The following is a 14,729-nucleotide window of genomic DNA, read 5'->3' on the forward strand; positions in this document are numbered from 1 at the left end:
CAAAAGACAAACAAATGTGCAGTTCAGTCAGTTGTGATACGTCGATGGATGAAATGTACAGTGGAACCTCCAATGTCGATGAAACCAAAAAGTTGCACGAAATGAATGGCCTGGGTGTGGAAAACCTTTTTTTTTCCAATCAGGTTGTGTTTTAGCTTTTATAAAGCCCCCAGGGAGCCGTACGAAATGTATAAAAATTGAGGATGCAATGGGCCGTATCAATCACGCCACATCTAAGGAGGTCCTTTTGCATTCTCTTGTTCCATTTTTTTTGTTTGTTTGGTTACACAGAAGCATTACGACACAAGATGACAGCCGTCGAACAGAAAATGGAACTTACGGCGATGGAACAGAAGTAACGCACATGCCTTCACCATGGCTGCTGGGCATAATTTGGCAAAAAAAAAAAAAAAAAATCCTGAGGGCGATTGTTTGGCAACGGAACAGGAGGTAAAATTGTTTGGAATGGTTTGCGTTCGACTTTGGAGGCTCCACTGGATATTTGAAACCCTCGTTGGAAATTTGTCAAGTTGAGGAAGAGGTAAGGGACAAGGTCATGTCAAAAGCAACGCACGGGGAGCAAAACGCAGCAAATATCAGAAGAGGTTGTCTGAGATCACCATTTGGACAATAGCAGCTTCTAGACACGTTTGATCTGAAACACATACTTTTTTTTTTCTTCTTCTTGCATGGCAACTTAAAAAGTGCAGTAACTGAGGTCATTGTGACAAACTAATTGAATATGACATTTGGTAAAAAAAAAAAAAAAATCAACTACACAAAAAAGAGAATGAGAAGCAATATTTACACAATATTCATTTCTATCTATATTTTTTTCTATTTTTGTTTTGTGTGGGTGGAAAATACTAATACCTCACGACCGGGGGGGTGTCGTCTTTTGTCTTTGTACGATGCTTTGAACGGGCTTCCATTGCCACCTGCCTGTTTGTGTGCGACGGATGATTCCTGACTAATCAAAGATGGCGGGGAGCGCGATAGCATCCGTACGTCAAGTCCAATGAATGACAAGTCAGAATCACGCTGTGACCGTAACCTAATCGAAGCAGCTAAAAACGGGCCAGTAAGCCAAGCAGCAGCAGCGGCGGCACTTTTTTTGTGTGCTTGTGTGTATGTGTTGGTGTGTCATGAAACGCCTGAACAGAATGAGGTTAATTCAACCTTTCGCTAAGCCAGGCCAATCACAGACAAGAACATAAATCGGGGTTTATTACTGCTTTTTTTTTTACGTTGCCGGTTAAAGTGACCAGTTAGAGAAATAAAATATTCAAGTGTAGTCGTTTTTAGGGACGTGTCATGTTTGGACAAAGCAGAGAGGTGGACCTGGAATCACCATCTGTTGCATTAGCACGCTTAGCTAGTGAGATTGAAATGTCTTTTTTGGGGGTTTTTTTCTTCCAAAAACTGCGAGTGTAGACATCGGAAGCGCCGGGCCGTGTTGGTTCCGGAAGGTTAGCAGAATGAACCAACAGGAGGGGTGGCAGAAGGGGCAAGGCAGGGCTTAGCGAAAGGTCAATTGGTGCGGAAGCGCTTCGGCAAAAATAGAATGTGACAAATGACTACAGCGGAAAAATGCGATTCAGAATGTGGCGATGTTTTCGTTTAAATGGAAAATATTGTCGATATTTGTGTCCATTTTTCTATCATCGAATGTACTTTTTGCGCATCGTTTTCCTCGAGCCATTTTACGAGATGTCTAAACCAAGGATGGGCAACTCGCAGTGGCCCGCAAAAGCACTACGAGTGGCCACTGATTCATTTTCAAAAAGCTGCCAAAACTCCCAACACCAGACATTTGTTTTCCACAAAAAAAATGGGAGAAAAAATGCTTCCAACAAATGGAACAAAATTTGCCAATATGCAAATCCATGTGTTCCCAACTGCAAATATGCAGCGATCAACTGTACTTTTAAGTTGCAATATCACCAGTTACCACTAGATGGAAGACACAATCTAATTCTGCTTCCACTGCAATTGGTCTTGTCTCGTTACTGCCACAAACTCCATGAGTAGACTTTTAGAATTTCTTGCCGACTTCAAGTGATATGCAGGACAATTTTCTTACAAATTAAGAGTCAGATCAAAAAAAAAGAAAAAAAAGATGTTTTCTCGTTCGGCAGTTTTCTATATAGTTTTCTACTATATGCGGTTATTTTGTTGTTTACTTCAAGCCCACTGTTGTCGGCTTCGGAAAGTATGAACGTATTTTGCGTATATTTAAAATGACTTTTCGGGTCATATTTTTGGTGAGGAAGCACTGATGAAAAATCGTGCCCCTTAAGTTGCCCATCCCTGGTCTAAATGTGACGCTTCCATTCTGACAATGAGCTGACATTGTGACGCTATTTTTATTTTATTTTTTTTTCTACAAAGTTTGAAAGCATTCCCCGTGAACATGCACGTGCGAGCCATCCGCAGATAAAAGCCGTCAACCGCCCCCTTGAGGATTTAGCAACGCAAATACGTCGAGTCGCAGCGGAGCAGTAGCAGAGGCTGCACCGACGTTGTTTTCATTACACGCTCTGAAAATTGCTTAAACAACCAAAAAAAAAAAAAAAAAAAAGACCTTGCATGGGAATATTATTTCTGCGGTTGGGTTGCAGAGCCATTTACTTGATCGTTTCTCTGACGATTTGTTTATTTCATCTTGGTTATTGTGTGCGGAATCTGCGGAGTGTAAATGGGTACAATATCGTTCCCCACCGAGCCAGTTCCAACCTCTGATGTGCCGGTGAAGAAACACATGACTGAAATTAAAACAGATACAGAATGTCTGACCGCCCGTTCCAAAACCTCACATCTTCAAAACGTGTCTGAGAAACACGTGTCTTCATTTCCTTCATATTGAATAAATATTGATCCCTCAACCACTCACACACGCACGCATATACACACACACAGGCGCACCCCCCCTTACCTCCCCCCCCCCCACATAAAACTTGCACAATTGCTTTCATCGTGTAATTGTCGAGTTACGGCACTAAACTAAACACTGAACAAAAGGCATGCTACAGTACCTCGGCCTGCCAGGGTTTTTCGTTTTCTTTTTCTTATAATGGCCATGTTGCTTCATGATGACGATTACCGTGAGACTCTCTTCTACCTTTTAGTCGAGGGGGATGAAGTTTTCAGTGGCGTCTCGTGAGTCCCGTCGTCTGTTCTCGATCTTTTCATGATGTGGAGAGGCAGAGGGGGTTGCGAGGATGGAGAGGTATGCCTGTTAAAAGCAGCATGTGCAAGGAAAATGGAGGATGAAGATCCAGGCGGGCGCGGGGGGCTAAGCGACCGCGCGGCCACGATGGGTGCAGTGTTGCAGCAAAAGGGTCTTGGGGACGTTGAATGGAGGCCCCCCCCCTCTCTCTCTCATCCTCCCATTGCTTCCGTCACCCCAGAGAATGGACCTGATCTTCCCTTTTGTTCTCTGCCGCGTTTGGATCCCGACAGGAGCACTCGTTCCGGATGTTACAGGACATGGGGAATGGAATCACCTGAGCAGGAGAGGGGGGGGGGGGGGAACAACAACAGAACACTTCAATTCATGTCATTCGTTGTTCATCATCACTTTTGGAACAATTTTTTTATTCTTAACTGCGCGGTATCGATTGGCCTCAGTTCCAGCCGGTCGGTTTTTTTTTTCCCACCAAACTGCAAAAAACGGATCGCAGCGATCGCAGCAAGCAAAACGTCCTTTCATGTTTGTTAAAGAGACGGATCGTAACCACAAAATGAGACCAATCGCTGCGGGACAGTGAGGAGAGGTTAGCGTATCTGCCTAACAGTTCGGAGTATTTATTCATTCATCTTCCTAACCGCTTGATCCTCACTAGGGTCGCGGGGGGTGCTGGAGCCTATCCCAGCTGTCTCCGGGCAGTAGGCGCGGGACACCCTGAATCGTTCGCCAGCCAATCGCAGGGCACACAGAGGCGAACAACCATTCGCACTCACACTCACACCTAGGGACAATTTAGAGTGTTCAATCAGCCTGCCACGCATGTTTTTGGAATGTGGGAGGAAACCGGAGCACCCGGAGAAAACCCACACAAGCCCAGGGAGAACTTGCAAACTCCACACAGGGAGGGGAGGCCGGAGCTGGAATCGAACCCGGCACTGTGAAGCCGACGTGCTAACCACTGGTCTACCGGGCCGCCCCAGTTCGGAGTATTGAATTGGAAATGTGTGTCGAGTTCTTCTTTGGCTTCCGTGGATTTCCTCTGGGCGCTCTGGCTTTTTACGACATTTCGAAAAGGTGAAGATGAATTTCCGTATGAAAAGCTTTTTTTTTGTCTATACGTGCTCTGCAAGCGGCTGCCGACCATGTGGTGTGTCGCGCTCTTTGCCCCAAATCAGTCCCAAGATACAGACGACACCGATAGAACAATGACAAGCATGACAGAAAAAGGATGGGTGGACGGACGCCTGTCACCGTACTTCAATAACATCTTCATTGAAGAGAATCGAATCGTACGATCAGTAAGTAGCCTTCACTCAAGGCGCTCGACGTCACCGGATAAAACACGGAGAATGCCTCAGCTGGCCACCTCGTCAGCCGGCCTCTCTTCAGCTATTTGGGTATACAAAGTCCGTCCCTATTCCTCTCATCCCAAACCGGGGAAATGTGATCCGAGTCATGCAAAGGCAAACTGCAGACCGAGGGCACGTCAAACAAAACCAAAAAAAAAGTGACTTATCAGCTCAATCTGTGCGGGTCTGCTGCCAGCATCGCTTTTGGTTATCAGAGGATAAGTGGATGTGAACTTTTTTTGGTACAATGGTTCCCAGTATGCAATGCAGACGTTAAAATAAGACTAATCCAGCCTGACATACCGCAGACGTCGGGGCGGTTTTTAGTGCAGGTGTCATTAATGAAAGTTGACTGGCCGCCCCATTCGGCGAGTCGAAAATTTATACGTGCATTTTCCGAAGCGCTTCTCCTAGTGTGGCGGGTGTTCTGGAGTCCATCTCAACTGTCCTGGAGTGGTAGGCGGGGTACACCCTGAACGGGTTACCAGACACAGGGCACACGTAGCCAAGCAACCATTGGCTATCGCACCGGGAGACAATTCGGAGCGTTCAATTAACCTGCCGTGCATCTTTTTGCGATGTGGGAGGGCATCGGACTACCCGGAGAAAACCCACACAAGCGAGCAGTGAGCATGAAATTTGGGTCGTCGTATCAAATTTTATTTTGGATTGACAATCAATGGAACCTCGGTAGTAACCCGTGAATGAGACAAAGCGAGTGCGTGCTGGCGCTCTCTTTAAAATGGCGCATAAAAGGAGTCGTTTGTGCGTCCGGACCGCTCTTCATGTGAGGACCAGGTGGACCGAGTGGGCAGTGCTTGGACCCGCCTGAGAAAACGAAGTCCGCAAGGGAAGATTTTTACAAGACCGGAGGGGGCGGATTCACATCAGAAACAGTTGTCAACGCTGTGATGTGTGTTCTCGTAGCAGGCCAAGTTTAGTTACGTACTTTCTGGCTTTGGTTTATCTTTCGGCTCCTTCTCACAACTCACTCCCCGCTCCCTAACGTCACCTCGCTTTCCACCCAAGGCTAATCCGCCATCCGGAGTTTTACCGCTGTATCTATTGAATGATCGTGGGTGGCAAAATTGAACTGTTTTCCTTTGACCTTGACCCGAATGGTGGCGGGGGCCAGCTGCCACATCTGGCCTTTGCTTAAGGTTCGCTCTTCAGGGTGGCTGGGAAATGGCTGGCTGGCCTTGCGGGCCCGGGGCCCCATATCCCAGGGCTAGAGGGAGGCCTGGGCTAGGGGGGGGGGGGGGACACCCAGTTAGCGCTACATGAAAGAAATTCTGGTGGTTGTTGACCTTGTCAGAGCCTCATCCCTCCATTTCTGCTCCGGGTGAAAATAACACAATGTCCCTCTCATTTCGGTTCCCAACGTATGCGTCAGTCAATGCTGGGAGGGTGGAAGGTATGTAAGGCTAGTGTCGTACTCCAACTGGACTGGACTTTCTCAAAGGCGGCTTTAGGCTGACTGATACGCTTGCAGATATTCCGACGCAAACGCCGTTTCAAGTACGAGGCAAGGACACGGTGTCACGGGCGCCCATCCAACACAAGCAACCGCCACAGTCACAATACATTTCCAGGTGTGCAGATAGCGTCCAAGAGCATCTGCGCGCACCCTGCAAATGTACGTCACGCACGACAAAACAAAACACGCCGAGTCGAAGCACTCGGCAGCCGGTGGCTCGGCAATCCGTCTTTCTCCGCTGATGGATGACAGACGACTGCCGATCAGTCGCGGGGCGATAGTATGAGTACGATCTAATTCAACGCTAGCTGCATAAAAGTGTTCACAATTATCCTTAAGTAGTAGTAAGTAGTAAGTAGTAGTAAGTACTTCTTAATTTGTCGTCTGTAGTCTGTAGTAACCGCTGTCCCTGAAAGGGTTATTCTTATTTTCTAAAAATGTGGCACGAGATCATTCAGGAAATGCGCTAGAGAAATGATTTTTACGGGTTTTACGGGAAATAGTACTTGGTTTTGGCTGGAATTATGCAATAAATAAAAAAATCAACGGCTGAACCGATTCCCTCCAAAACGTATCTGGCAGACTCAGACGGCCTACCACTTGGACCGATGGCCGGTCAATCAGCAAGGAAAATGCAAACGGGAGCTGCACAAATATTAAGTTATGTGAAACCCTGCACGAGGCACACGGCACAATCTCTCCATTTTTCTCAACTGCTGGAGAAAGTCCAACCCACTTAGGGCAGGAGGCGGACTAAACTCTTGACTGACCACCAGCTTACTCGCAAGGTGACTGACTGTACAAGGGGGCATCGAGTGTGAACCGATTCGATGGCAGCTCCGTGAAAGTTAGCTCTGCAATGACCCGATGTACTCTGATTACCGGTTCTTGGTTTTGTTTGCAATCGGAAACGACACAAAAACGACACTGTTGCTTCTCTACCTGCAGTTGAGACGTAAAATAAACACTACTACCGAGCAGATTCATTGATTTATAATTGTCATTGTTGCACTAACTTAGCATTTGAGGATACAAATGGCTAAAATAAATACTCCAGGCACTAGAGGAAGGGACTTGGGCACCCCTGGAGGAGACACGACGCGTCTCCACTTAGCAGGAAAAGGCCTCGGTCTTCCCTGGGATTCAATTTTCCTCATGGTAGTTTATGGTCACGTTTATGAGAACAGAGGAGATTCCCAATGGCTTTTATTGTTGCTTCTCTGGTCGTGTTTGTTTTTATCCCGTTCCGAGCGACGCCTTCGGCGAGGCGCTGTTTTTGCAGTTGCCAGCTGTACTGTTTTGAAGTTTTCAAATCGAGCAGCCCGCACCGAGGCAAGTGGAGTCAAGTAGAGCGAAGTTGGTACCGCACCAGGGGAAAATTAGGATCAGAATTTCAATATAAAGGAGGGAGCGAATTGCAAATCCTCCAATGTATTAAGATGTACGAATGGTAGCCTCAAAGCAAAAAAACAAAAACAAACCAACAGCAAACAAAAATCACATAACCCTGTTTGACTACGTAAGTGCGTGCACTTAACATCACCAAACTGCCAAATTCGCAAAGAAACAGAGGGGAGTGTGTCCTCACTGGTGTGCAACTCCCTTTGCTCAGCTGTGGAGAACCCCCCCCCCCACCCTCCGACCCACCCCAATCCCCCCTTCACATTATCTCTAAGTCCCGTCCTACTTAAACGCCCTCAACCACCAGAGCTGGCATTTGAGTTCGTTATGGCGAGATGCTGTTTATTCAATTGTTGGCAATTACAGGGGATTGCGGTAGCCGGGCAGAAAAAGAAAAAAAAAAAAAAGACGAGAAGGTAGGAAAGTAACCCTGGCTACCATTGACGAAAACACAACTACTGAATACTTTGTGCGGCTGTGCTAACCTCAGACACTTACCGAGTGAACATATTGAAGACATACAAAGGCAGATTTTTTTTTTTTCCCCTCTCCATTTTTTTTTCGACTTCAAATGCACACAAACGTCATCATCATCATCATCATCATCATCTGTGCCTGAAACTTCAGAAGTATGCAACGGTTTAAACACATGAGTATCCTGCGAGCAGAGCGCGCGAGCGAAAGCGAGGCGGTCAGTGCTGGCAATGGCGGCCCATCAAGCTTTGGACACAAACATCAGTCATGACACATTACAAATCGCGGATTGAGCCTTCCCGTGCCAGACGGAGAAGCTGTAAACAGCGCTGAGAGACTGGGAGGCAACTCAAGAGCCGACCACCAAAGCAGATAGAAAAACATATAGTCTCATTTAGCAAAAAAGTTGTTTTAGAGAGGCCAAGCCATATAACGATATAATTGCTGCCCTCTCCATACTGCGTCAAGCATCCAAGAGAGGAATTTCTTCCAAAATGGGGATGTGAAGGGGGGGGGGGGGTCGTCCACCCCCCCCCAAAAAAGGAAAGAGGAGGGGGCAGGCGGGGGTCTGCGCAGGCAACCCCTCAAAAGGCATGACTCCATGCGCTTGCCTACACTCATCCTCTCCAAACCGGACTGACAGCTTGCAACTATTAACGCTGGATCCAGAGGTGACCTTACATGCAGCTAGACCTTGGCCCCTCAAAGCTCCTGGGGGGGGTGGAATAATACACAACAAGTCATCCAGAACTCAAAAGGGGGAGTCGGCCATTGTAATCCAATACATTGTTTTGTCAAATCCAGGAATATTTCCTCATGATCTGTTAGCAGTCCATACTGAATGCGCGCTGACTCAGAACAAGAAATAAATTTAAAATAAGGAATCAAACGAAGTGGCTTGGACACAGGCGCACAATCACTTTCCAGCCAATCGCTTTACGGGGGCGTTGGTGTTCTTGCAGTGATTCTGCTGGCGAACGCGCCTTCTTCCACGTCCTCGAAAAATGTGCTTCAAAGTGAAAAATCAAATGTAAATCGTCATGCGTTACACCGGCCTCTCGGTATACACATCAAAACATTTGATTTGGCCGACTCTCAGTATTTGATTCGGCTGCCACTGTCTGCATTTTCTGATGTTACCGCGCAACGCCGGCGAAGGTGCGCTTGGAGGAGGCGGCGGCGGCGGCTCGGTTCTATCTGAAAACGTCTTCAGGCCACTTGTTTTCAATGGCTTGTTTCGGACTTTAAATGAGGCGAGCTGAGCTTGAAACCGGTCTTGCCCTGACATTCGGTAGTTTATCCCCCTGTCGCGCTCGGATTACAAGAGCAAATCGGGGCTGAGCAAGAGCGAAGCAAACAGCTAAAGGCTACGGCCGGGAGGCTGCAGCCTGCAACCGTGCATCCGGCAAACATTTAACGATGAACTGAGAAAATGAACACGCCTGTGTTCAGACATCGGAAAAATTACGGCCTTTAAAAATTGCAGGTTATGTTTCGCAGACCGTGAAAATGCTTAACGGCTAGAAGGTTGTTCCCTGTTGCGGTGTTTTTTAATCGGCCAATTGTTCTTCGGATCTTTTCTTTGACTCTGACAGTCAATCGAGCGCGACGATTATGTCAACTCCGTGACATTGTCGTCCTCGTCTGTCCGGCAAGGTGATAGAGTTCTCGGCGATCTACTCGACGTAACCTCCCTTTGCACTGTAATGCACACCCCTTCTGCCTTCTCCTACAAGTCTCGTATGTATTTTCCCCTCCAAGCGTTGGATGTTTCTCCAGAGAGTGCAGACGCTGGAAGGATCAGCTTGTTTCTCTCAAGCTTGACGGCCTTGGCAACGGTATCTATGGTGGACAAATCTTACCAATAGGTCATTTCCTTTTCCAATTTTCCCTCTTTGAAGCGCTCTGAACAACAAACCCTACCAGCCTACCATCCGTTTTCTGAAGAGCGATGAAAGGATCATTGGCGTGCTTTCCGAGACGCCAACATTTGGCTAAATGAATGCGGGGAAAGAAAAAAAATAAGAAAAGAAGGCGACGACGACTGTTGCGTCCAAACAATGCCAAGGTAGAATACGTGTGAGAATGATTAGGAAAAGCAGACTGGAGTTGCCATTGTAAATTACTGTGTCAAAATACCGACAGAAAGTGTTTCGCGCAAACGATAAAATGTATCACTGTGACATATTTTGCCAGCGGCTCAATTATGCATTTTCAAAAAGGCTTTTCATCATTCTTAGCTATTTTTGGCAACGTCACACAGATGTGATCAATGCTGTCTCCGAACCTTGCTCCCCTTGAAAGGCAACGCCTTGGTCAGTCCGTTGCCAAACACGAAAGAAGCCATCGCGGAATGGGGGGACCACCGCTCGTGATTACGACTTATTTGTGCTTGGCGAAAAAGAAACGTGAACAGGAAGCAGTCGCAAGATAGTGTCCCTTCGGAAAAGCGCAAGATGTTCTTTGTACATCCGAATTCACCACCAGAGGCAATAAAGAGGCTTCCTAGTCGAACACACAGTGAAATATCCAGGGAGACGCATAGACTGCTGTATAAATGTAGCCAGACATACAGATGGATATGCCAGGAGTACAAGTCCGGGCCCTTGCCAAAATTCAGAAGGAGAGGCCAAACCAGAGAAGCAGATGTTGCAGCGCAGAAGCTAAACTCCACTTCCAATCGTGCCATTTGCCAACGACTGCTAAGTGCGATCCAGACAAAGCTGGTCGCTACACTCAAGAGTGCGCGCCTACCGCAAGAAGCGAGCGCTTTGCCATATGCAGCCAACCGCAAAAACCTTAACAACTGCCTAAATGTCCAGAAAACGTCAAGTGTTTATGAATGCGGGTAATAACATGGACTTGCAAAGGAATGTTCGCAGGTCTCAATGCTACAACCGCAGCTAAAAACAAAGTCGGTTCACCGGCGACCAGTCAAAACCTTGAATGGATGGTCCCGACATATGTTCAGGATGATCGGCTCTTTTGAAGAGATCCATTCATTCATCTTCCAAACCGCTTGATCCTCACTAGGGTCGCGGGGGTTGCTGGAGCCTATCCCAGCTGTCTTCGGGCAGTAGGCGGGGGACACCCTGAATCGGTTGCCAGCCAATCGCAGGGCACACAGAAACGAACAACCATTCGCACTCACATTCACACCTAGGGACAATTTAGAGCGTCCAATCAGCCTGCCATGCATATTTTTGGAATGTGGGAGGAAACCGGAGCACCCGGAGAAAACCCACGCAGGCCCGGGGAGAACATGCAAACTCCACACAGGGAGGCCGGAGCTGGAATCGAACCCGGTACCTCTGCACTGTGAAGCCGACGTGCTAATCACTGGACTACCGGGCCGCCCTTGAAGAGATCCAAATTTGTCTAATATCCCCGCCAATGACCCAACGTTGCTTCTGTTCAGTATCCAGAGCAAAAGCTTGCAAGACAGCCAATAAAAAATACCCCCCCCCAAAAAAAGAAAAATCAAAAAAGGGCAACCGATAAAGTTTCGTTTTAATACGGCGGACGTCGTTGTGCCTTGGACTCCTCGGCCAGTTACGTCATGTCTCACTGCTATGATGTCACACAATTTACGTAGCCGGTAGCTGACGAGACTCGCGTCATCTCGCCTACACACCCTGCGGTGGAAATAAGTTGTCAGGATTTAGCGTTCCAAACCATACCCAGGAGGGATGAAAAGTGAACTTTTGTTTGCAGACAGGGTATGAACTCAGAGACTTCTTAAAGTGCCAGTATGGTATTGATAATGAGTTTTGGCAACCATCAATAAGACAAAATGACTCCAGAGGGAATCCAGGACGAGGATTTATGGGCATAACGGTTCTCATTTAACATATTGCCTCCAATATATTTTTCTTTCATAAGTACTTTAATATTATTTACGGGGGTAAAGACTTGCCAATGGTAACATGTAATCTGAAAAAAAAAAAAAGGAAACCGAGTTCATGTGCCGTACAATGGTGCGTCTAACCTTCTTGGTCTTGACAGTGGATTGGCAGCAGTCTCCTCCATCGTAGTTACAGAAGGCTCGGTTGTTTACTGCATCACAGTAGTTGTCTCCCATGAATGGCTAAAAAAAAAATACATCTTCAGTACTATCGTATATGGTTATGCTCATGATTGTTTCCCGTACGCAATACATGGCCTTTTACATCCTTTTGTCTTTTAATGGGATTTTTTTTTTTCCCCCCTCAGATCTTGGCTCTTATTGGACCGGCATCGTAAATCTGACCGAGAACGCAATAAACTATTCACGACAGAAAAAGAGTGGAAAAATATATCTATACAGTATATATATCTCTCCTATGAGGAGATTTATAGGCTGGGCTCAACCCTTTCCACTTCAGTTAACAATCAGGATATCCAATTGGTCTAAAGTGCGCACATCATATAATTCTTGCCGACAGTGGAGGGGGATTCCTTCACATGTGAACGCAACATTTGCAGAGGACAGGCGCTGTTTGATCTGGTGACTTCGGGATGACCCACAAAAAAAGCAAAGGCTTTCAAGGCAGGGGGACCACATGGTAATGACTGTCTGGATTGAAGTCAACTACAGTTCACACAGGTAGGTGGCGTTTGGAGGTAAAATTAAAATTTTAAAAATAATTCAGTCATTCATTCATCTTCCGAACCGCTTGATCCTCACTAGGGTCACGGGGGGTGCTGGAGCCGATCCCAGCTGTCTCCGGGCAGTAGGCGTAGGGACACCCTGAATCGGTTGCCAACCAATCACAGGGCACACAGAGACAAACAACCATTCACGCTCACACTCACACCTAGGGACAATTTAGAGTGTTCAATCAGCCTGCCACGCATGTTTTTGGAATGTGGGAGGAAACCGGAGCACCCGGAGAAAACCCACGCAGACCCGGGGAGAACATGCAAACTCCACACAGGGAGGCCGGAGCTGGAATCTAACCCGGCACCTCTGCACTGTGAAGCCAACGTGCTAACCACTGGGCTACCGGGCCGCCCTTTAAAAAATAATAATAATTCCAAGAAATCAACAATACAAACAAAGTAACATGATAAATGAGGCTACTTTTTTTTTGGACAGAGCATTGTCCTACCTCACATCCTTTGAAGCAGTGGAGCAGTTCAGGGTGCGGATACCACTTCAGTCCCATCGTACAGACGATAGACTGGAAGATATGAAGAAAGGAGTGATCAATTAAGCTGTTAGGAACAGAAAACAAAAACCAGCCACATTTTTTTTAATGAATAAGTCCACGTCAAGACACGTGTCAGAATGCATGCACATATGCCATTAAGAAGCTATTAAAAGGTCTCCCATGCACTCTTTTCATATTCCAGGCTGCCTCTGATTTACAGTGACCCGCGTCTACATCAGAACACCAGTTGAAAACAATCGATTTGCACAAGACAGAACCAAATAATACATATGTGTCCGCGTGTGTTTTCAGTCATAAGGGGTAGGGTGTCCGGCAGGGGGGGGGGGGGTTGAGGTCAAAGAGCTGAGAGCGGAAAAGAGGGAAAACACGCACAGAAAGGTAAAGAGCGCAACGTTCTCAAGTATCTTCACAGAATGTGTGGAATCCCTTCCCACTGCGCTTGTCCTTAAAATGCAACTCATGGGAGGTTTGTATGGAATGCGTGTGTGCGTCTGTTTGTGTGCATGTGTGCGTCTACCAGGTGTTGGAAGGAGTCTGTCAATCTTTTTTTAAATCAGTCCCACGGCGATAAAATGTCAAATGCTAAGTTAATCTTTGTGTGTGTGTGTGTGAGAAATAGCATGAAACTGCCAGTTAAAAAAAAAAAAAAATCCAGTGATTTCCTCGAACGGATGCCTCCGCTGTTAGAAACACCACACTCACATACACAACTTTCATCGAAAAGAAGAAAAAGGGGTTCCTTGAAGGGTCCGTGATGATCTTTACTCGGCTTGGTTGGTGGTAAACACAAGCTCTCAGCCAGCGGATGAAAGAAAAAAAAATAAATCAAATGAATCAAATATCTTGAAGGTGCTCTCAACAATTCGACAGGGCCCGCAGAGAAAACATTTCCTGTAAAACTGTTGTAAGACGTTTTGGTCAAGCTGAGAAGACGGTTCACTTCACCGGGTGCTACTATTTTGGTTCGTGGTTCATTCGTTCACAACAGTGTCTGCGAGCGGAGAAAATATCCGATCTCTTTTTGGTTTTTCATGCTTTAAAAAAAGGTGGTGCCATCTGAAATGCGCAGGGGGTCTCTTTGAGGAAATACGGCATGATAAAAAAAAAAAAATTGTCCGAGACGCCTCGCACTCTCTGCTGTTGAGTGAATAAGAGCTCTCCAGCCGCCATATGAAGACAAATGAAGAATAAATACAAAAGCAGACTAGGCACTAAATATTCCGCCGGACGGCTTGTACCTCCATGTTCTGATGCATTCGAATACACCAGTGAGGGAAAAGCACACTTGTACTCGAGGAACGTCAGTGGATTTACACTTTAATAAAGCCTTCAACACTTGTTCAACACAAAGTTTCATTATGGAAGCTTAATACAAAAAGGAAATACCATTAAGATCTCAAGTGTTGTTATAAGTACAAAAAGGCTTCCAAAAAAAATGCTACCCTGTTTTCTCAGCGCAGGTCAGAGCACTATAAATCCAACACATCCCGGCGGGATAAAATAACCGCCTCACCTCAAATAACACCCCCAAATAATAACACCCCCCCCCCCCCTGTGCGCCTTTATCTAAGAGAATTGACACAGTTTTCCTTTGCGGCGGCAAACGAAAGCGATTTGTCATTTTCTGCGCTGTCAGCAAATCGATGCAATGGAGAAAGATGGAAGATGGAGGAGGAGGCGAGGCC

The 14,729-nt window shown here is 46.6% G+C and overlaps 1 protein-coding gene and 1 long non-coding RNA gene across 4 annotated transcripts in view; one reads left to right on the forward strand and one right to left on the reverse strand.

Annotated features, from left to right (window-relative positions):
* LOC127590903 (uncharacterized) overlaps positions 1-14,729 on the forward strand; it is a 355,000-nt gene that overhangs the window by 329,759 nt on the left and 10,512 nt on the right. The gene's annotated exons all lie outside the window — the stretch shown is intronic.
* Positions 1,604-14,729, reverse strand: part of pappaa (pregnancy-associated plasma protein A, pappalysin 1a) — a 76,806-nt gene continuing 63,680 nt past the window's right edge. For 2 of the 3 annotated variants that reach the window (XM_052050369.1, XM_052050368.1), the window contains exons 20-22: positions 12,982-13,053; positions 11,880-11,978; positions 1,604-3,506 (exon numbers count right to left, since the gene is read on the reverse strand). In XM_052050369.1, coding sequence (XP_051906329.1) covers positions 3,402-3,506; positions 11,880-11,978; positions 12,982-13,053 — 276 coding nt within the window. In that variant the 3' untranslated portion in view covers positions 1,604-3,401. The remainder of the gene's footprint in view (positions 3,507-11,879; positions 11,979-12,981; positions 13,054-14,729) is intronic. The other variant, XR_007959776.1, reaches the window with a different exon arrangement.

Source organism: Hippocampus zosterae, chromosome 18 (genome assembly GCF_025434085.1).
Source record: "Hippocampus zosterae strain Florida chromosome 18, ASM2543408v3, whole genome shotgun sequence".
Lineage (NCBI taxonomy): Eukaryota > Metazoa > Chordata > Actinopteri > Syngnathiformes > Syngnathidae > Hippocampus > Hippocampus zosterae.